Raw genomic sequence first — 19,924 nt, 5'->3', positions numbered from 1 at the left:
CTGGTTTAGAACAGTGTCTGTCACAAACATTGGTTTTAAAATGTGTCTGATTCAAACACTGGTTTTTAACAGTGTCTGTCACAAACACTGGATTTAAACAGTGCCTGTCACAAACACTGGTTTTTAACAGTGTCTGTTTCAAACACTAGTTTTTAAACAGTGTCTGTCACAAACACTGGTTTTGAACAGTGTCTGCCACAAACACTGGTTTTGAACAGTGTCTGTCACAAACACTGGTTTTAAACACTGTCTGTTTTCATACACTGGTTTTAAATAATGTCTATCACAAACACTGGATTTAAACATTGTCTGTCACAAACACTGGTTTTGAACAGTGTCTGTCACAAACACTGGTTGTAAACCATGTCTTTTTTTTTAATGGTACCCCAGTCCGGACTTGCCGGGTGGGGGAAGTATATTGTTATTTGACGGGACACCGCTTATTATTTACCAGAGGGGTTTATCTAATAAGTCTACATCTTAATAATAACAATACATCTTAATTAATGGAAAACAGATATGCGGTGGTACACAGACTGGTGCGGTACTGGACCCGATCACGACCCGATGTCCCGAACATAACTGCAGAAGATAATTATTGATTGTAGAATCTTAATTATCCAGGTTGTCTCAAACACTTGATTTAAACAATGTCTGTCACAAACATTGGTTTTTAACAGTGTCTGTCACAAACACTGGTTTTAAACCGTGCCTGTCACAAACACTGGTTTTTAACAGTGTCTGTTTCAAACATTGGTTTTTAACAGTGTCTGTCACAAACACTGGTTTTGAACAGTGTCTGTCATAAACACGGGTTTTGAACAGTGTCTGCCACAAACACTGGTTGTAAACAGTGTCTGTCTCATACACTGGTTTTGAACAGTGTCTGTCACAAACACTGGTTGTAAACAGTGTCTGTCACAAACGCTGGTTTTAAACACTGTCTGTTTTCATACACTGGTTGTAAACAGTGTCTGTCACAAACACTGGTTTTGAACAGTGTCTGTCACAAACACGGGTTTTGAACAGTGTCTGTCTCATACACTGGTTTTGAACAGTGTCTGTCACAAGCACTGCTTTTAAACCGTGTCTGTTACAAACAATGGTTTTAAACAGTGTCTGTCACAAACACTGGTTTTGAACAGTGTCTGTCACAAGCACTGCTTTTAAACCGTGTCTGTCACAAACACTGGTTTTGAACAGTGTCTGTCACAAGCACTGCTTTTAAACCGTGTCTGTTACAAACAATGGTTTTAAACAGTGTCTGTCACAAACACTGGTTTTGAACAGTGTCTGTCACAAGCACTGCTTTTAAACCGTGTCTGTCACAAACACTGGTTTTAAACAGTGTCTGTCACAAACACTCGTTGTAAATAGTGTCTGCCTCATACACTGGTTTTAAACACTGTCTGTTTTCATACACTGGTTTTAAACAGTGTCTGTCTCAAACACTGGATTTAAACATTGTCTGTTACAAACACTGAATTTAAGTTAAACAGTGTCTGTCACAAACACTGGTTTTAAACACTGTCTGTATTCAAACACTGGTTTTAAACCGTGTCTGTCACAAACACTGGTTTTAAACACAGCCAAAACATCAAAAGATTTCCTTTCTGAATGTGGGAAAATATTTTGAAACGCAGTGGTGCCAATTTTTGGCCATTTACTTATTGATAATTTTGAAAATATCGAGATAAATAGCAAAAAACTTGACAAATTTTTTGGGCTTTTCAAAATTGGCAATATTTGTCAGAAAATTGGGACCACTGCGTTTCAAAATATTTTCCCAGTTTCAGATAGGCCCAAGAAAAAAATTTCAAAATACGAATTTACCGCAAAATAAGCGATTTGTAAATTTTTAACTTCTCAGTAGAACTTTGACAGAGATCTTAGATTTTGAAGACAATAGCTTGGGGTCGACGCAGAATCTCAAATACCTAGTACATAGGTATATTTTAGAAGTGGGCAATTTTTTCCAAAACAGGTTGTGTAAAAATTCGCTTCATATCTTCCCTCCAAGGGCACCTCCAGGGCTAGAAATTTTCCTGTGTGACTTTCTACAGGCCAAATTAAATGCATGTCATACGATTTCTTCAGTTTTCAGGAAATGTAGGGGGCCAAATGGAGGAGGGGAAATAGGTCGATCGAAAAAAATTAAAACGAGTTAATATTCGTATTCAATTTTGATCAGAATTTTAGTCGAGCTTTGTATTTCTCATGATTTTTCAAATTTCATAATGAAAAATTGACGGTTGTATACATCATAAAAAAGCATGCTTCTTCATTCTTGGATTTTTTTTCTAATTTTTAAATAATAGGTAGCTTCGGAATTCAGGAAGCTTTTCAAAATTCAACTTTCAAAAAAGCTCAACTAGAAATTTCAGAAATTTTTCGACGAATATTTTTCAACTTCTTCCAGCCAGCTTTGAAAAATTGCAAACAGACATTCTCAAGCTTCTCCAAGTTGCAGAAGCTTGAGGAATTGATGTCCAAAATTGAACACGAAATTCATTCAAGTGCTGAAAACGAACAAGTAATTTTGCTTCTTTTTTAACTGAAGGAATCCACAAATATCAAAAGGTTCCAAAAAATGAATTTAATTTTATATAATTGATACCTATACCTAAGTTGATCGCGCGTTTCTGAAACTAACAAGTAGGATAATAAAAAATTCTTTGAAAAACATAAACCCCCTCCCCTCACATATCTCCTTAAAAGACCTTTTGAAAAATCCTGCTCTAGTTATAACGATATTGAATTTTTGGAAAAACCAGGTTCCATAACCTCTGCCATAGCAGTTTCCTTTTCCTTGTTACTTCTTTTCATGATTCCCAAATTTTTGAATGGAATCATTGAAATATCGCTAAAGGCTCTGAATCAGCTGAAAGTGTTTCAATTTATAGTTTCAATAGGTTTGATCAGTATTCTATTAAAAAAAAATGTCGATCACATTTTGTTGAAAAATTATTCATAGGTACATACCTATGAAAACAGCGTTTTTTATTTTCAAATTTCACCCAAAATTGAAGTAATTGAATGAGGGGAGGGGGAAGAGGATAGCTGAAATTTTGATTCCAAGGGTTTTCAAAAATCCTCATTCATCTTTTAAAAAATTCAATCATGAAATCGAATTCGGACATTTTAAATCACTGAGTGGGTACTCAAAATAAGTTGTTTGCCTGTCATTTTCATTTGGTTCCATGTTTTTTCGTCGGGCAAGGCAAAGAGACCCGGTGCTATTTGATTGGAAGGCTTCCACTCCCCCCTTCCACTTTTCCCCATAAATTTTTATTAAATCACCTACCAATTCTATTTCTCTTAGTTTAATTCATCTCACCGATGATGCAAGAAAAATAAAAAGCATGAAAAATTTTTAAAATTTGTCTGACGGTCGATTTTATTTCAAGGTTAGACATTTTCTGGGCATGGATGATTTTTGGAGCAAAATTCGAAAAAATTATTAAACGTAACCTGGAATCTTAGAACATAAATGAGTCAAGTACCTTTTTTGTGTTTCAATAGTTCGGTATTTTTTATTTTTTTTAAAAAACAAAATTTTGATGTACCTATTTGACGTTAGATTTACCAAATTATCAGGTAAAATGACGAGTGCTCGTTCATTAAAAATACACAATTCGAGTACCTACCTAGATATTTTGGCACTTATCAACGTCCAGATAGTGAAGATAGCGAATGACAATATTTTCTGAACGGTTTGTTTCGTTTAACCACTTTCAAGAAAGCGAAATTAAATTGTGTTTAGTTGTAGTAATAACAACAATGCAATAAGCACCTAATTTTTCAACTTTTTAAAAAAAATTTACAATTCAAAATATAAAGAAAAGATTGAGTTAAGACTACTTACAATATAATGAATTGTAAAAAAAAAATGAAGATTAAAGAAGTACATAATTGAAATACAATTTGAAATATTTTGCAAAAAAAAATTAATTACTTATCTACAAATAAGGTAGTCACAACTCACAAATGAGCAATTAATACAAAAGTGACACGTCAATGCGTAAAAAAAATTACATTTCGACCTCAATCCACCAAAATCCTTATTAAAGATCCTACTTCAAACCTTAAAATTAGATCAAAAAGCGGCGTTAAACATCTAATAAAATGTTTTAACAACGTTAAAAGATACTAAACAAACACTATAAACCAGCTAAAAAAATATAAAAATCGGCGAGAATTTAAAGCTCAATTAAACCTCGTGCAAATAAACAAGGCAGTACAGCAAAAAAAAGCTCTCTCGAACCAAATCTGGTGCAAATACTTGTACTAGAAAGAAAAAGCACCTTTTTTGAAAAAACCCATTCGCGTATAAATTTTATTCCTTTGAAAAATTATTGACGGTGAGAATGAGGATATACTTGTAATTAGTCTTCCACCGCTATCATTACTTGAAATAATTACCTAATAACAATGAGGGTCTTTTTCTTTCATATATTTCGCTATTTCGCTGCATTAAACAAAAAAAAAATTAACGAAAAATTGCGGTAAAAGAAAAATGCAAAATAAGTAAAATATAAGATGTATTTTTTTTTTTTTTTTTTTTTTTAAATTGAAGAAAAATAAAATATGATTTGATTTATATCGACTATCGTCATATTGCATTTAAATTATCACTAAAAATAAAATAATTTTCGCAGGTCTGGGTCGATGCAGCCACACAAGTATTTTTTTCACTAGGTCCAGGTTTCGGTGTTCTTCTAGCTTACGCGTCTTACAATAAGTATCACAATAACGTATACAAGTAGGCCATTTTGCATTATACCACTGTAAAGCAAACAAAACGTTTTTAATTATAGAATAAATTTGAACAGTTTTTGTAATATGTAGTAAGACAAACGATAATTCATTCGCAGAGACGCGTTACTTACCAGTTTAATCAACTCGTGTACAAGTTTCATCGCCGGATTTGTAATATTCGCGGTGCTCGGTTACATGGCCCATGTATCCCACAGGCCAATTCAAGAAGTAGCCACCGAAGGTCCGGGACTGGTGTTCATCGTTTATCCGGCAGCCATCGCTACGATGCCAGGATCGACGTTCTGGGCATTGATATTTTTCATGATGTTATTAACGCTCGGATTGGATAGCTCGGTAAAAATCTTTCGGTACACTTGCTATAGTACCTACTTATCTACTGCAACAAAATTGAAAACAATTTTAACAAAATTAACGCGAAGGGCGAAGAGTCGCTATATCGACGACGACGGATTAATTGAACAAAATAAATACCTTCATAAATTAGATTTTAATGACTTTTGGCGTTCGATACGGAAACTTGAATAAATATTAAAAAGTAACCTTATTCATTTGTCTTCTTTTTAAAAAGACGACGCGGCTATGATGGCTATTCCTATAAAAGGATGAAATCTACTATGCCAACATTAAAAACAAACGAGCTTTAGATTCTGATTTTCTTTTTAACGAAAAAAAAAAAAAAAACTATTAGACGAAGGGAAAAAAACGTTAGGGTTGATAAACTTTCGAGGTAAATTCAAATAAGAAAATTGTCCTACTATAAACGAAAAGAATGTCATTTGATGATATAAATATTGACTCGTATTAACTGAACTCTGGTATTTTATCGAGACAATTTATTCCAATAGGTATTAGGTACCTCCACCTACTGTGAGTCTTACCTATACAAAGACTAATGTATTTTATAATTAAATTATTTTTTTTTTACCATAGGTAGGTTCGCATAAATAATTCTAATATAGATATTATTTATCATTTTTAAATAGTTTGGAGGATCTGAAGCGATTATTACTGCCTTAAGTGACGAATTTCCAGTTATAGGAAGGAACAGAGAAATATTTGTGGCCTGTTTATTTACGCTGTATTTTATCGTTGGACTAGCATCTTGTGCTCAGGTGAGTAGAAATAGTTGCGATAGCGATTAGCAAAAACATACATAATATTACATTTGCAATCATATGGGAGGGGGAATGGGATGACACGGGAATAAAAACAAAAACTTGATTGTAAGAAGCTATGTAATACGATGGATGATTGAAAAACCGTTACCTACCATCCCAACTCGAAAAAATATTCATCATTTTTACTTTTTTTTTGTTTTAAATCATAATCCATAATTGAAGTTTTTTTTGTTGAAAGTAAGTAAACTGCACGTAAAAATTATATTGAAAAATTTCAGAAAAAATTGCTTAAAATATCATCAAAATGGTGTAAAATGATACAAAAACTTCATTTCGCAATAAAAAATAAAAGATGTAAAAATTCACAATTAACGACCAGATAACAATAAAAAAGATTAGAAATTTTAATCCTAAAATTGTGCAATAAATTGCATAAAATCCTCGAAAAGCTGACAAAATATAATTTTTTTTTTAGAAAAGCTCGTTAAAATATATATATTTTTAATTTGTGAAAAATTGACTAAAATTCCATAAAAGTCATTAAAAAAATAACGAGGAGAAAAATCACTTGAATAGTACTGAATACCTAATTAAATATTTTAAGTCGACAAAAAAAAGAAAGAAAAACGTGGGAAATTACGAAAAGTTGGTGAAGTTGGTAATACTAAAGTACCTGAAACAAACCTAATGAAAAAATTTAAATAATAAAAAAAACTCACTGAAAACGAATAAAATTGGAAAAAAATCCTAGAAAATGAAAACTCTTGAGATGAAGTATTCCTAAAATAGCTCAACTTGGAGCAAAATATCCTCAACATTTATTTTTGAAAAATTGGGTAAATAAATTCATAAAACATGGCCAAATTTCAACTTTTTGATCGCTAGCAACTTTTTAAAATTGAATCAATGATCGTACCAAAATGGACAAAAACTGATTAAATAATGCAAAAGTTTTGCAAAATAATGCCAAAGTTGCACAAAACGTAAACAAAATTGCTTGAGAATATCAGAAAAAGTAAAATTGACATAGAAAGAATGAGGGGAAAAGTTTTAAAAATTCCAAAATTAATAATAAAGTGGAATTTATAATAAAAAAAAAAGAAAAAGAAAAAAAACGGTACCTACTGTATAAAAATTGTCAAAGGAGTAGGAAAATGTCGCAAAAATATCGGGTAACATTTTTCAAAATCAACCAAAAATTGGTAAATTGAAAAAGTATTGGCAAAGTTGCTTGAAATTGTCAAAAAAAAATCAGTTTATTTGGTAGGTACCAAAATAGTTGAAAAATTTGGTAAAATGCCATAAAAAATTTTGCAAAACAGATCTTAAAATTTATGAAGTAGTACATCTGGTTTTGAGATCATTGAAAATGAATTAAATATTCACAAAATTTTGGTGAAATTTTATGAAACATTTTTAAAATAAACAAATAAATTTAGTAAAAAAAAATTAATGCAGAAATAGGATCCGATCAAATCTGATCTGAGCTGATCTGGTTCAATCAATCAGGTTTGATTCTGTCTTTCCAGATCTGGTCAGATCCAATCAGATCTTCCCTTGCTGGATCTCATCAGGGCTCAGGTTAGATCTAATTGATTCCGAAAAATGTTCGGATGTGATCAGATCAGATTCGGTTTGATCAGACCTATTCAGATCTGGTCAGATGCAGTTTGGTCTCCCCTATTGGGTCTTATCAGGCCCGAGCAAATATAATACGATCACGATCTAATGCAGAACTTTGGTCAGATTTGGTTACATCAAATTTGATTTGTCATAATCATAATAGGTAACATTTTTTGTTCTATATTTCTTTCAACTACCACCTATTGATTTAATAGAACCGAACATTTTGTTATTTTCGACGGATTCTACGAAATTGGCTAACTTCAGTTTTTGTAAATGACAAAGCTCCTTCGATTCACAATCATAATGACTTTTTGGCATTAGTCTGCTCGAGTATCACCACTAATAGTAGAATTTAGCCAGACGTTTCCCAGACGTCAAAACATCCATGTATGTACCTACCATATAGAGATAGACAGAGACCCAACCACCGACATATCTATTCACTAGTCTTGTTTCTCTTTCACCCTGGCATCATTATGGCTCTCCCGTCTGTTAAAATTATAAACACACCTACTAGGATATTAAAGTGTATAGTGTACACCGTATACCTGCGTATATCTCTAGAATGCTACTATGTATGTCTATGTATGTAGAACGAGTGCCGTTTTACTCGTATTTCTGCGATTCTTGCAGCCCCTCTCTCCTCTCCTGAGTCGCGTGTCTTGTAAGTTAACCTACCTACAGATTAGCAGTCGTCTTTCGTCTTTCAAGGTCAGTTTGGCAGATGGCAAAGGGATGACGATGAGAGAGACGAGACTGAGAGACTTACTATGCATTCGCTGATACATCGAGTAATATTGGATTGGGGGAAAATTAATTTCTCGAGCACTTCATATAGGCAAAGCAAAACTCATCTTCAATTTGGTATCTATCGAGAAATCACCTTTTTAACAACATTTAACCATATTGGACTGCAAATTTTATAATTTTTCTTTCAAATCTCTCGAATTCTTTGACTGAAATTTAAAACATCAGTACCAACATGATTAAAATGAGTAGGTACATACATTTGTATATCAACAAAACTACTGAAATTTTATAAGTTGGTTTTTGTGACCATGTTTCTCTTGGTGTAGGAGGATGGTATATACTCTCAACATGTGTGCAAAACTCTTCTTCTTTTGAATTTTTTCCTGCTCTATTTTCTATTTTTACTAAACTAGAACGAAGTACACGTCAAAATCGTAGCCCAATGATGACTCACAAGATTATAATTTTACGACGTGTATTGCATTTCAGGGTGGATTTTACTTTTTCCATTTACTAGATCGGTACGCAGCCGGATACTCTATGCTATTCGCTGTATTATTCGAATCCATAGCAGTATCATGGATATATGGTAAATTTCGTGATTAAATTAATTAACTAGCAGAGCTTTATACATTTTTTTTCGACTCCTACTCATAGATTTTTTCCTGCTCTGGTACCGTGTAGTTAATAAACAGTCTCAAAACAAATATAGGCATAGGTAGATACATATTTTTTAGCTTATAAACTTTTTTTATTTATTTTGATTTTTATTTAAAGTGTGTTTATTTTTTCATCATCAGTTTTGTTTACTCGTAGGTACCTTACGTTTTTGCTTTGAAGGATTTTTGTAGACTATAATGAAATGGCAAATGGCTTTTTTTGCAATTAGGTATACACGTTAGTTTTTTTTCATTTGCTACAGAATTATGTGTTTTATACCTACACATTTTTATCCTTTTCAGTAGGTACTTATGTTAATGAACGAAAAATCTTATTCTAATTTGCAGGAACCCAGAAATTCTGCGATGATATCAAAGATATGATAGGTTTTGCTCCAGGGATATACTGGAGGTTCTGTTGGAGATTTGCTGCGCCTTTATTTTTGATGGTAATTCATTTTTTAAAGTACTTATGATAGATACTCGTACTTAGGTAGTTCGATGTATATAGATTACAATATGACGAAGATAAAGAAGGAATTCGCTCCATTTTCTGCCCAAAAAGTTCGAAAAAATATTACAAACTTGATTTTATGTTCCTGCCTTTTTCGCGTATTTCAAAATCAAAATTTTTATATCATGTAAATTATACCCATCAATCCAAGTCTGAAGAGTGTTTACAGATTTTCAAAATTTCGAATAGGTAGGATATTTTTTTGAAGTATTTTTTTTTCAAAGGTACCTACATACATACAGGGTGTTTCGAGAATCGTCTGCCAAAATTCAACTGTAGATAGTCCTCGAGGAGACGAACAAAAACCGTTATTATGACTGGTTGCCTATCTTGCGAATTAATGGAGCCACGTGCTTCGCAAAAATCGAAATTTACTAATTTCGAAAAAAATCATCAAAAATAAGGAAACCTTTAAATCATTCAAATGATGCCCATAACCCATAATACTCGAGTAGACGAACAAAAAATATTATTATCCATCTTCAAAATTGAAAATTTCTAAATTTGGTATGCTTCAAATTCAAATTTTCAAATTGTCTTGGCGCCTTCAATTTTGAAGATAGGCAATTTATTATATCAACATTTTTTGTTCGTCTATTTAAGCACTATGGATTACTGAAGTCATTTCAATGAAGCAGACATATTTTCTTACTATCAAGAAATTGAAGAAAGTTACACAATTTTTGGCCAAAAATGTACCAATTTTGAAAAATTCCCCAAAAATGAGACAATGTTTGGATCATTTCAGGGGCTTCACCAACTCGTAGTATTTGAGTGGACAAACAAAAAAAGTTATTATGAGAAATTGCCTATCTTCAAAATTGAAGGGGCCAACACAATTTGAAAATTTGAAATTTTCAAAATCTAGGGCACTACGAATTTGGAAATTTTGAATCAAGTTTGCCCCTTCAACTTTGAAGATAGGCAATCAGTCATAATAATATTTTTTGTTCGTCTACTCGAGTACAATGAGTTATGGGCATCATTTGAATGATTCAAACGTTTCCTTATTTTTGATGATTTTTTTCGAAAATTAGTAAATTTCGATTTTTGCGAAGCACGTGGCTCCTTCAATTCACAAAATAGGCAACCAGTCGTAATAACGTTTTTTGTTTGTCTCCTCGAGGACGATCTACCGTTGAATTTTAGCAGACGATTCTCGGAACACCCTGTATTATAGGATTCTAAGATTTACCTCATTTACCCCATTCCCGCCACCTCTCCTCCCCACTCCTCCTAAAAGTAGATACAATTAAAACTTTAATTCTTTTATTTAGACTATTTATTTATCAATTTTTTTTTTAAATAAACGAGAGAATTGTCAAAAAATTCTCACACAACCGCTAACGTGGTTCGTACTATTTTGAAATTGAAAATCAGACGTTTTGTAATTTTTGGGCTGTAACATTTTATTCAAAATTGGTAAATTTTGATTTGAAAAGAGATCAAACATCGCATAAAACCAAAATTTAAAAGCAAAAAGTTACGTTAAAATTTTAAAAAAATGAAATTTTTCTCAGAAAATTAAAAAAATTATTCAAATTAACACAAATTAAATAAATTTTAGGGGGTCGATTTTTGGCAAATTTTTAAAAATTCACATTAGGCTCATTTTCATTTGAAAACTCAAATTTTAATAAAACTTACAAGGAAACCTCGTCTTTGGCAAACTGGGAGTTCATGTCACCAACAATAATAATACTGAACCAAATTGTCAGCTTCCGAAGTTGGTTACTACAGCGCATCCTGGAGCGATTCCAGTGTTCTGGAGAAAAACTAATTTTTGCTGGAGACTTCAAATCGTCTCGAAAATGGTCGTAATCGATTCGGGGGGGGGGGGGGTTGATTTTAGAGTATAGAAGAAGTTTTGGCAATTTTCTGCAGAAACACATGGTACTGGAATTTTTTTAAATATGGAATATTTAACTTGTAAAAAAAAAAAATCACTTGTGAACAGGCTGAAAATGCGATAGAATTAAAATGTTATCAAATCCATCTGAAAAGCTGAAATTTGGAATTTCATTGAAATTATGAGGTAAAGTAAATTTTAGCTTTGCAACTTGATTGGGTAAAATTTGGTGGAAATTTCAACTTTCAAAAATCAGCTGGAGGTTCCAGCTACTGCTCAAAACAGTTCGAAACCGTTTTCAATCGAATCGGGTGGTCGAAAATAGCTTACATACCAAATTTCAGCTTTCTAGGTCAATTTGGTAAAATTTTGATTTTTTCACATTTTTCACCCGAAATTTATTTTGAAAAAATTTACCCAAAATCGAAGAGTGAACTTCAGCATCTGAAATGTTGACAGGTGATGTATTTTTGCAAGCTCTTTCGAAGCTTTGTCTGGTTCAAAAATTTTCTCTCACTTATGATACCTTCCTTGTAATTAAATTATTTCACACCGACAAACCAGTTCTGGAGCTTGCAGTAAATTTTTGAATTTCCTACTTTGGAAAAAATCAGCACGAATAAATTCAGGTACATCGTCTCTGTGATACTTTTGATTGATTTAGACACTTTTCAAAATTCGTTTCTGTCGATTCAAGTTCAAAATTTTCTCCAGCAATCATTAAAAAATAAAAAATAATTAAAAATTCTTCTTTCACGAAAGGGTAACTAAAACGGCTGAAATTTGTTTTAAATCAGATTTTTGTCTTTTCCAGTCGATTTGTGGGGGTTTCGAGCTGTTTTAAAGTCTTCAGAACATTTTTGGGTTTTCCAGCTCTAGAAAAATAATCATTAAACAGAATCAAAATAAAATTCCACGCTCATTAATTTGGATCGCCTTTGCGACCCTTTCGATCGATTTATGCACAGATTTTCAAAATTCATTCTAGGTATGCTTTTTAATTTTGATCGTTTTTCTCAAGAACTTAAAATTCAAAAATCAGCTAGAAGCTTCAGACCGGTTTGGAACCAGTTCCAAACGATTCGGGAAATCGAAAATAGGGTATGAACTAAATTACAGCTTCCTGCCTCGATTTGGTCAAATTCTGAGTTTTTTTTTGTTGAAAATTGGCTAAACATGAATTTCCAAAAATTCACCAAAAATCTAAAAATGAAATTCCGCTCCTAAAATTCAGCCCAATAATGTATTTTTGGATAATTTTTCGATTTTTTATTTTTTATTTTCTGCTAGTTGAGATGCCTCCCAATTCTTGTGAGCCAATTCCTTCAAAAATTTTCAGAATTCCTGAAATCAAAATGAAGAGAAGAAAATGAGAGGAGATATTGGAGTGAACTTGACACATTTTTTCCTCTCCAAAACTACCCCTCTTCCTGGCCTAATATCACGTTTATTTAAATCAAATAGAATTTGAATTGCCCATTTATTTATTTATTTATTTATTTTTGATAAATTTAAAATCTGGGTTTTTTCGCTGCTTTTCGAGGTCTCATATACGAGCGTATTATTATTTCATTCGTATCAAACGCGTATACTAATAGTAATCGAAGTACTTAACATTATAGTTCATTATCGTTTACGGATTAATGGGTTACGAACCTCTGACGTATGAAAATTACGAATATCCGACATGGGCCAATATTCTCGGATGGATAATCGCCTGCTCGAGCGTGGCCATGATACCAGGTATGGCATTTTATAAGCTGGCGACGACGCCGGGCACGTTTTTCGAAGTAAGTACTTATTCGCACCACCTATATGTATATCTAAATAATTAACAAAAAAAAAAAAAAAAAAAAAAGAGCGAGATAAAAATATCGATAAGTACACACGCACATCCACCATCGCCGGTTTTAATCGCTTACTTCTTATTGTGCTGTGTATTTATTATGTACAGAGACTAGATGTATTAATTACTCCATGGAGGGATCACCATCAACGTACAACTCGTCCTATATCGTTAAATGGTATTGATGTCATCGATTCGGCACAGATTCGTTTGACTAGTCCAGAAGCGACGGACGAAGTATAAAAAGTAAAAGTGAACGTTATGAGAATGAGAAAGTTGCATTTGATTTTTCTTCCAGTTCCATCGTCGACGTTGATAAATTTTCTGATGGTGTTGGCGGCGTCGGTCGAGCTTTTTAACGCAGCTGGTTTGTTAAATTAGGTATATTTTGGTTATTCTTGTTAAGTCAGCATTTCTGGAAGCGCTTATAATGACAATAATTAATTTATAGGTTATAATATCTTTTACGGCTTTAAATGTAATCTCATCACTGTGTAATTTTAATGTAGGTACCTGTCAGATATAGAATGTAATCAGCGTTTATAGGTTTTAATAGTCCACCAAGAAGAAAAAAATTTCAACGAGTGTAAAATTTAAACAAGTTATACTAGAAACATGGTTCGCCTACCATTATTAATCAGTTAATCACTGATCGGTCTTTGAAATTTGGCAACGACGTAAACTATGTATAATTATTGGCCAAATATTCGAAATATTCTATCAAAATGTCGAATGTGAAACGAAAACCAAAATCTATTAAGCCATTATTCACATATTAGATTAGTCTGGTACGATGGGATGGTACCTAAATTGTCTTGTCTTAGAATATTTATGCCATATTAAAGGCAACAAACACTTTATAATGTACGTAGACATCTACTTTTTTTTCCTTTGTGTTATTAGTGTTGAATTTTGAATTTATTCTAATTTTGTTCCTTCGACGAATTGACTGTGTTGACAAAACACTGCCAATACTTACCAAACATTTTACACTTTATTCGATTTATTCATACTTACGTTGTACCTACTTGTACATATTAGAATTTTGACATAAGATGGCAAAATGTTTAGAAGGCCCAATCGTGGCAATTCAGTGAATTTGAAAGCATCCAGAAACATGCTTTTTAAGCTTCCTAAACTGATGGAAAACTTTCCATTTTCCTTAATTTTAGTTGAATGACTAGTTGACTTTATTTTTTTTTAATATTTTTGGATCCTTTTAACAAAATGTACCGGTACCTGAAGGGTAAACTTTTTCTAATTCTGTGAGTGGAAATTTTTCACTGAAAAATTATCAAAAAATATTACAAATTCAGTTTACAATGGTTTTGTTTTTTTGGGGGGGGGGTAACATTTTTTTGAAAATTTGCAAATAATTAATGTCTGGGTTTTGGATTACCTACAAAAAAATGCAAAAAAAATTATCTCTTCTTCGTAAAATATTAAACAAGTCCAAAAAAAGAGTTGGAAATGATATTTTCAGATAAATGAATTTGCCATTAAAAAAAAAAAGTCGACAGATTTTGACCAAATTCAGTAGAGACCTTCATTTTGAGTTGAAAATTACCCATAAAATTTTTTAGCTTCGGAGGTGTCCCTGGAGGAGAGATTTAGGCTCCCAAAGAAAGAAGATTTTGGAAAAAATCTTGGTTCTTTTGCTCCTTTCACACAACTTGTTTTGGGGAAAATGGCCCAGTCTCAAATGACAGTATTTGAGATTCTGCATTCCACATTAATTACGCCAAAATATTGAGAGATATCATTCCTGATCCTGATACTGGGAAATATTTTGGAACGCAGTAGTGCGAATTTTTCAGACAGTGTTGCCAATTTCAAAAAAAAACGAAAAAAATAGCCAAGAACTGAGGACTTTTTTTCAATTTTTTGAAAGTAAAAAATTATAGAAAAATTGGTACTACTGTGTTTCCAAAATACTTAATTCCTCGGTTTCATGAATGATATTTTTCAATATTTTGGCACAATTGATGCAAAATATTTGCCAAGAAAAAATTTTCAAAAGATGAATTTATTCAAAAATCAGCGATTTGAAAATTTTCAACCGCTCAGCTTAGAACCCTAAAAGTGGTCTTGAATAATTATGACGTCAATAGCATAGATCGACACAGAATTTCAAATATTTTCATTTGAGGCTGGGTCATTATTCCCAGAACAGGTTGTGTAACGACAAGAGCAAAAAAAACACGATTTTTTTCAAAAATCCCCCTTTCTTTCAAGGCCCAGATGTCCTCTCCAGGGGCACCGCTAGCGTTAAAATTCTTTGTGGGTAAGTTTCAACTCAAAGTGAAGGTTTCTGCTGAATTTTGTCAAAATCCGCCATTTTTTTGGCGATTCACCCTAATTTACAAGTAAGTATTTCTTACAAGCGAGTAATCCCAATTTGCTTCAGATCGGATCAAGAAAAATAAAAAGAACATCCAATGATCCAAAGATACATCACCAAGTCAATTTTCAAATGTTGGGATTAATTTTGAGATTTTGGAAAATTTTTAAAAAATTCAAACATCCATTTTTCATTTTTTAAAAAGATGAATCAAATTTACTCAAATTGATCTGTTTCAAAACTTCAAAATTGCATGGATCCTTCAAAAATGAAGGTAGGCTAATCCCAAAAATTGCAATTTTCATCTAAAAAAATAATCTACAAGTTCCCTAGGTCAAATTTTTCATTTTGGCAAATTTTCATTTTTTGGTTTTGCTCATTTTCTAGACTTTAGACGCCCGTAGTTTCTTCCCATGAATAGATAGAGGGGCTTGTAGGTAGCGCGCTGTGTTCGCCTCGACGAGAGCTACAAAATGGTACTACTCCCGTATAAATCTCCCATGTCACAAATTCTCGAGAAAAAAAATGAAGAAACAGATTTGGGAAAGTGTCCAAATTAATCTGAAAAGTCACACGATTAGTCGATTCGAGTACATAGGACAGAATTTCATTTTGGCCCTTTTTATGACAATTTTTCCAAAATTAAAAGATTCAAAAATCCGCTGAAGTGTTTAAAAGGGCTCAAAATGACCATCGATCGATTTAAAAAGTCGAAAATGGGCTGTAAACCAATGTTCAGATTTTTACTTCAATCTGGCCAAATTCTCATTTTTTTTAGATTGAAAATAAGTTGAATTCGACTTTTCAAAAAAGTCGCTTAAAATCGAAAAAATAAATTCAGCATCTCGAATTTGGTCTGGTGATGATCTTTTTGAATATTCAGTTCGGATCAAAAATGTTTCCGACCTTAGGAATCTCTCTAAATTAATAAAGACAATTTTCTATCCCGAAGAAAATCTCCAATTCGAAAGCATATAATCAAAACCTCCTACAATATCAACTCATGTATTAACTATGAGAACTCAGAGTTGATTTAGAAAACAAAATCAACTCCTTATCATATTAAAGATATACTCACGTGCATTCCTACTAACGAGTCGTGTCGTTCATTGATCACGGAATGTTTCAAATTCTTCACATGGTTGTTGAACCGAAGTGCGGAACTATTGAGAAAAATATTTTGTAAACATGGTTTAAATAATATTGCAAACAAATTGCAGTTATTTTGTCGCAACTGTGATGTCATACTAATGTATATAGTAGGCATTCTTAATCGTACACTCAAAATTAAGATTGGACCAAAAATAATTTTGAAAATTCTACCCTTTTTTTTTCAATCACAAAAAAAAATAATCAAAATCTCTAAAAAGATAAATTAATTAATAAAAAAATCAACTAAGTTCAAAAAATTCAAGAATATTATTTTTTGTAAATTTTTTTTACTTCATTTTTACTTTCCACCAAGTTTAATGAATTTTGCTTATAAGTTTCTATGTACCTTAAGTATAGTTATTATTTTAGATGATTAAGTGAGTTACTATTTATTTTCAGGGATTCAAAACCTATTACATTGATCAGAACCAAAAGATTACCTACCCAATATAAAACAAAAACAAAAAACCGAAAAATTTTCGATATTTTTTTGATTTTGACGAATTTGTCTTCAATTTTCCATCACTGTTTGTGGTTTTATGATCACCAATTTGAATCCCTGATTCAATTTTGAATTTTGATATAGGCTTATTATACTACAAAAAAATCAAGTTATTGTTACGATTTTTTTTTTTAAAATTCTTGGCGCGTACTTTCGTATTAATTGAAAGTTATTTTAATAAATATTTATGATTAGTTTATTTATATATTTACCAAATTCTATGTGAATAATACTTTACATGTGATATATTCATTATACGCATTTGATTATCAATTCCCATTTTTCCCTTTCCAAAATTGTATTAGCCTCTATATCTGTTATGTATTTCAGAGCTCTATTGCTGAAATTTTCAGGCACTAACAGGGTGTCTACAGGATTTGAAAAATCAAATTCCTTGCTATTTCCTTGTTTTTCCTTGCCATTTTCCTTGCTTAAAAATTTGAGTTTAAAAAGACAACCCCCCCTCCCCTTGTGTGTAGGTAGAGGTACTCGTTTTGTAGGAAATTTATAGACTTTTTTCAATCAGTTTAATTCTGAGGAAACATTACGAAGAAAAAAAATTGGCGTGATTGGAAATTAAAAATGTATAATAATACGAAGACAATCAAACATGGGCTTCACAACAATTCGACTTGAAAAAAAATTATGAAATATAATAATATGAAATAATAACAGCGGTGTCCAATAAACTGAAAAAAGGTAGAGCGAAATTTGCCACTCACTCTGATACCCACCACCACATTCCCCTCCCTCCCAAATTTGTACCTTTTTTCGTTGTTTTTGTGATTTATTCAGCTTTTGAACTTTGAAAATTGAATCTTAAGACGAGAAGAGAAGGGCGAAGATTTTAACAATTTAGAGCAGTAAAATCATTTTAAGAAGAAGTTTCAACGCTAAATTTTCGTGCTTTTAGATGTTTTTGAAAGAAATTCCTCGCCTCTTTTCGCTAGGTACTCGTATTTATTTGTGCTGCATAATAAAATTTTGCGTTTTTTGAGGTACAACCCTGAAATTTTATAACTTTCGATTTCAAAGCTAAGTGAGGGCAAAAGCTTTTGAAAATTGATAATAATTCAAAAAGTATAAGACCATTTTTCACTTTTGACTTGTTTAATTTAAGATTTTTCAAACAAAATATTAGGAAAAATAAAATGATTCAGCCCGAGCGAAGCGAGGGCGAAAGATTTCGAAAATTTATGATTCAAAAAGTAGAAATCAACAATTTTTAATGAGAAAAATTACAAGGAAAAAATGGAAATGCATTATGAAATTGAAAATTCAAGAGGAACTTTTTTGAAAAATCCTTGCTATTACCCAGAAATTGTCAAAATCCCTGCTATTTTCCTGCTTCCTTGCTACCTCGAGTGAAATCCCTGCTATTTCCCTGTTTTCCTTGTTTTCCTTGCCAGTAGACACCCTGACTAATGATCGAAATAGTATCAAAAATAAGATAGTCTTCAAACAACAGATAGGTCTCAGTACATATCTTCACAAACCAGGTAGGTATTGTACATATATCTGTATAAAATATTGTTTTCCAACCAAACTTTCAGTTCATTGTCAAACGTTCCACTATTGGCATTACCTAAAACCAGTTTCACTAACCATCAATATTCTCTTTGGAGTTTGCAAGAGTGAGGGACACAGGTTATTGTTGTATTTGTATTACACCGAATGGTTTTCATATCCACCCGTAATCCACCCTTTCTCCAGGTTGCTAAACAACCCCACAAACAATCAAAATCTATTCTATACCCATAGGCCATAAGAGAGTATTCACATCATGCATGAGCAAGATCCTTGCAAAGCTGTGAATACTGTAAGTACATCTCATTTACAAATACTATTAGGATGATTTTTTTCAACTTATAAAGTTGAGAACTTTTTACTCGTTCCTTTTTTTTTTGTGAATCAACTGATTCAAGTACATCTGTGAGTTGAAAATTCGACTCGAAATGCTCAAAATTCGGGATCAAATCGGACGTATTAATTTAAAATATTATTAGGTACGAAAATTCAATCGAATACATAATAAATAAGGATTGAAATCCACCGATAATTTTAATAAGATTAAGATTACCTATACGTTTAAAATGCATGTACCTAATTAGTGAAACATTTATAATACTCAAAAATATGTAAGTATAAGATATTGTAATGATTTTTTAATTTAATGTTTATAAGAAAAATGAGTGTTGTGCTGAGGTTTGACCTCAGATTTTTGAATGTTGATGAGGATAGCGTTAAAAACGAATGTTTTCTTTTAATAAATTATTATACGAAAAATTTGATTTTTTTTTTCATTTCCTGCTTTCCTGCGCATTGAATTTTTTTTCAGAATTTTAGTGACATTTTTGCATCGTATTTTCATCGAAAAATGTTGAATTTTTTTTGTAGAAGATGCACAAAGATCTATAATTAATTATACATATATAAGGCAAATAGTTCAAATAGTTCAAAAATTGTCTAAATGATGACCCATTGACCCCCCCTCCCTCACCTTTCCTAAAAAAAAAGGCTCAATTTGTGACAATTTCTCTTCTTCCAATATTATCCAAAATACTAGAGAAACTCATCCTGAAACGAATATATCCAATAATTGAAGAAAAAAATCTCATACCTACTCATCAATTTGGATTTCGACAAAAATATTCAACAATGGACCAGCTCCATAGTACAGTTCATAAAATCGAAGAAAACCTTGAAGAACGAAAATTCTGTAATGCAGTCTTCCTAGATAATTGGGAATAGCAATTTGGGGGGGGGGGGGGGTGAGGACTAATATGTT

At 32.0% G+C, this 19,924-nt stretch overlaps 1 protein-coding gene across 2 annotated transcripts in view; it reads left to right on the top strand.

Annotated features, from left to right (window-relative positions):
• DAT (Sodium-dependent dopamine transporter) overlaps positions 1-19,422 on the top strand; it is a 45,662-nt gene extending 26,240 nt beyond the window's left edge. The window contains exons 8-14 of one of the 2 annotated variants that reach the window (XR_010556160.1): positions 4,659-4,762; positions 4,875-5,112; positions 5,763-5,891; positions 8,763-8,862; positions 9,090-9,162; positions 9,281-9,381; positions 12,918-12,938. Coding sequence is in view for 1 of the 2 variants with exons in the window: in XM_065343462.1 (XP_065199534.1) it covers positions 4,659-4,762; positions 4,875-5,112; positions 5,763-5,891; positions 8,763-8,862; positions 9,281-9,381; positions 12,918-13,085; positions 13,250-13,384 (975 nt within the window). In the remaining variant the exon portion in view is untranslated. Of the gene's footprint in view, positions 1-4,658; positions 4,763-4,874; positions 5,113-5,762; positions 5,892-8,762; positions 8,863-9,089; positions 9,163-9,280; positions 9,382-12,917; positions 13,086-13,249 lie in introns of those variants that run through there. The other variant, XM_065343462.1, reaches the window with a different exon arrangement.
• Positions 19,423-19,924: the final 502 nt, after the last annotated feature.

This window comes from Planococcus citri, chromosome 1, assembly GCF_950023065.1.
Source record: "Planococcus citri chromosome 1, ihPlaCitr1.1, whole genome shotgun sequence".
Taxonomy (NCBI): domain Eukaryota; kingdom Metazoa; phylum Arthropoda; class Insecta; order Hemiptera; family Pseudococcidae; genus Planococcus; species Planococcus citri.
The sequence above is the reverse complement of the archived record's forward strand: the minus strand, read 5'-3'. Positions and strand labels throughout refer to the sequence as shown.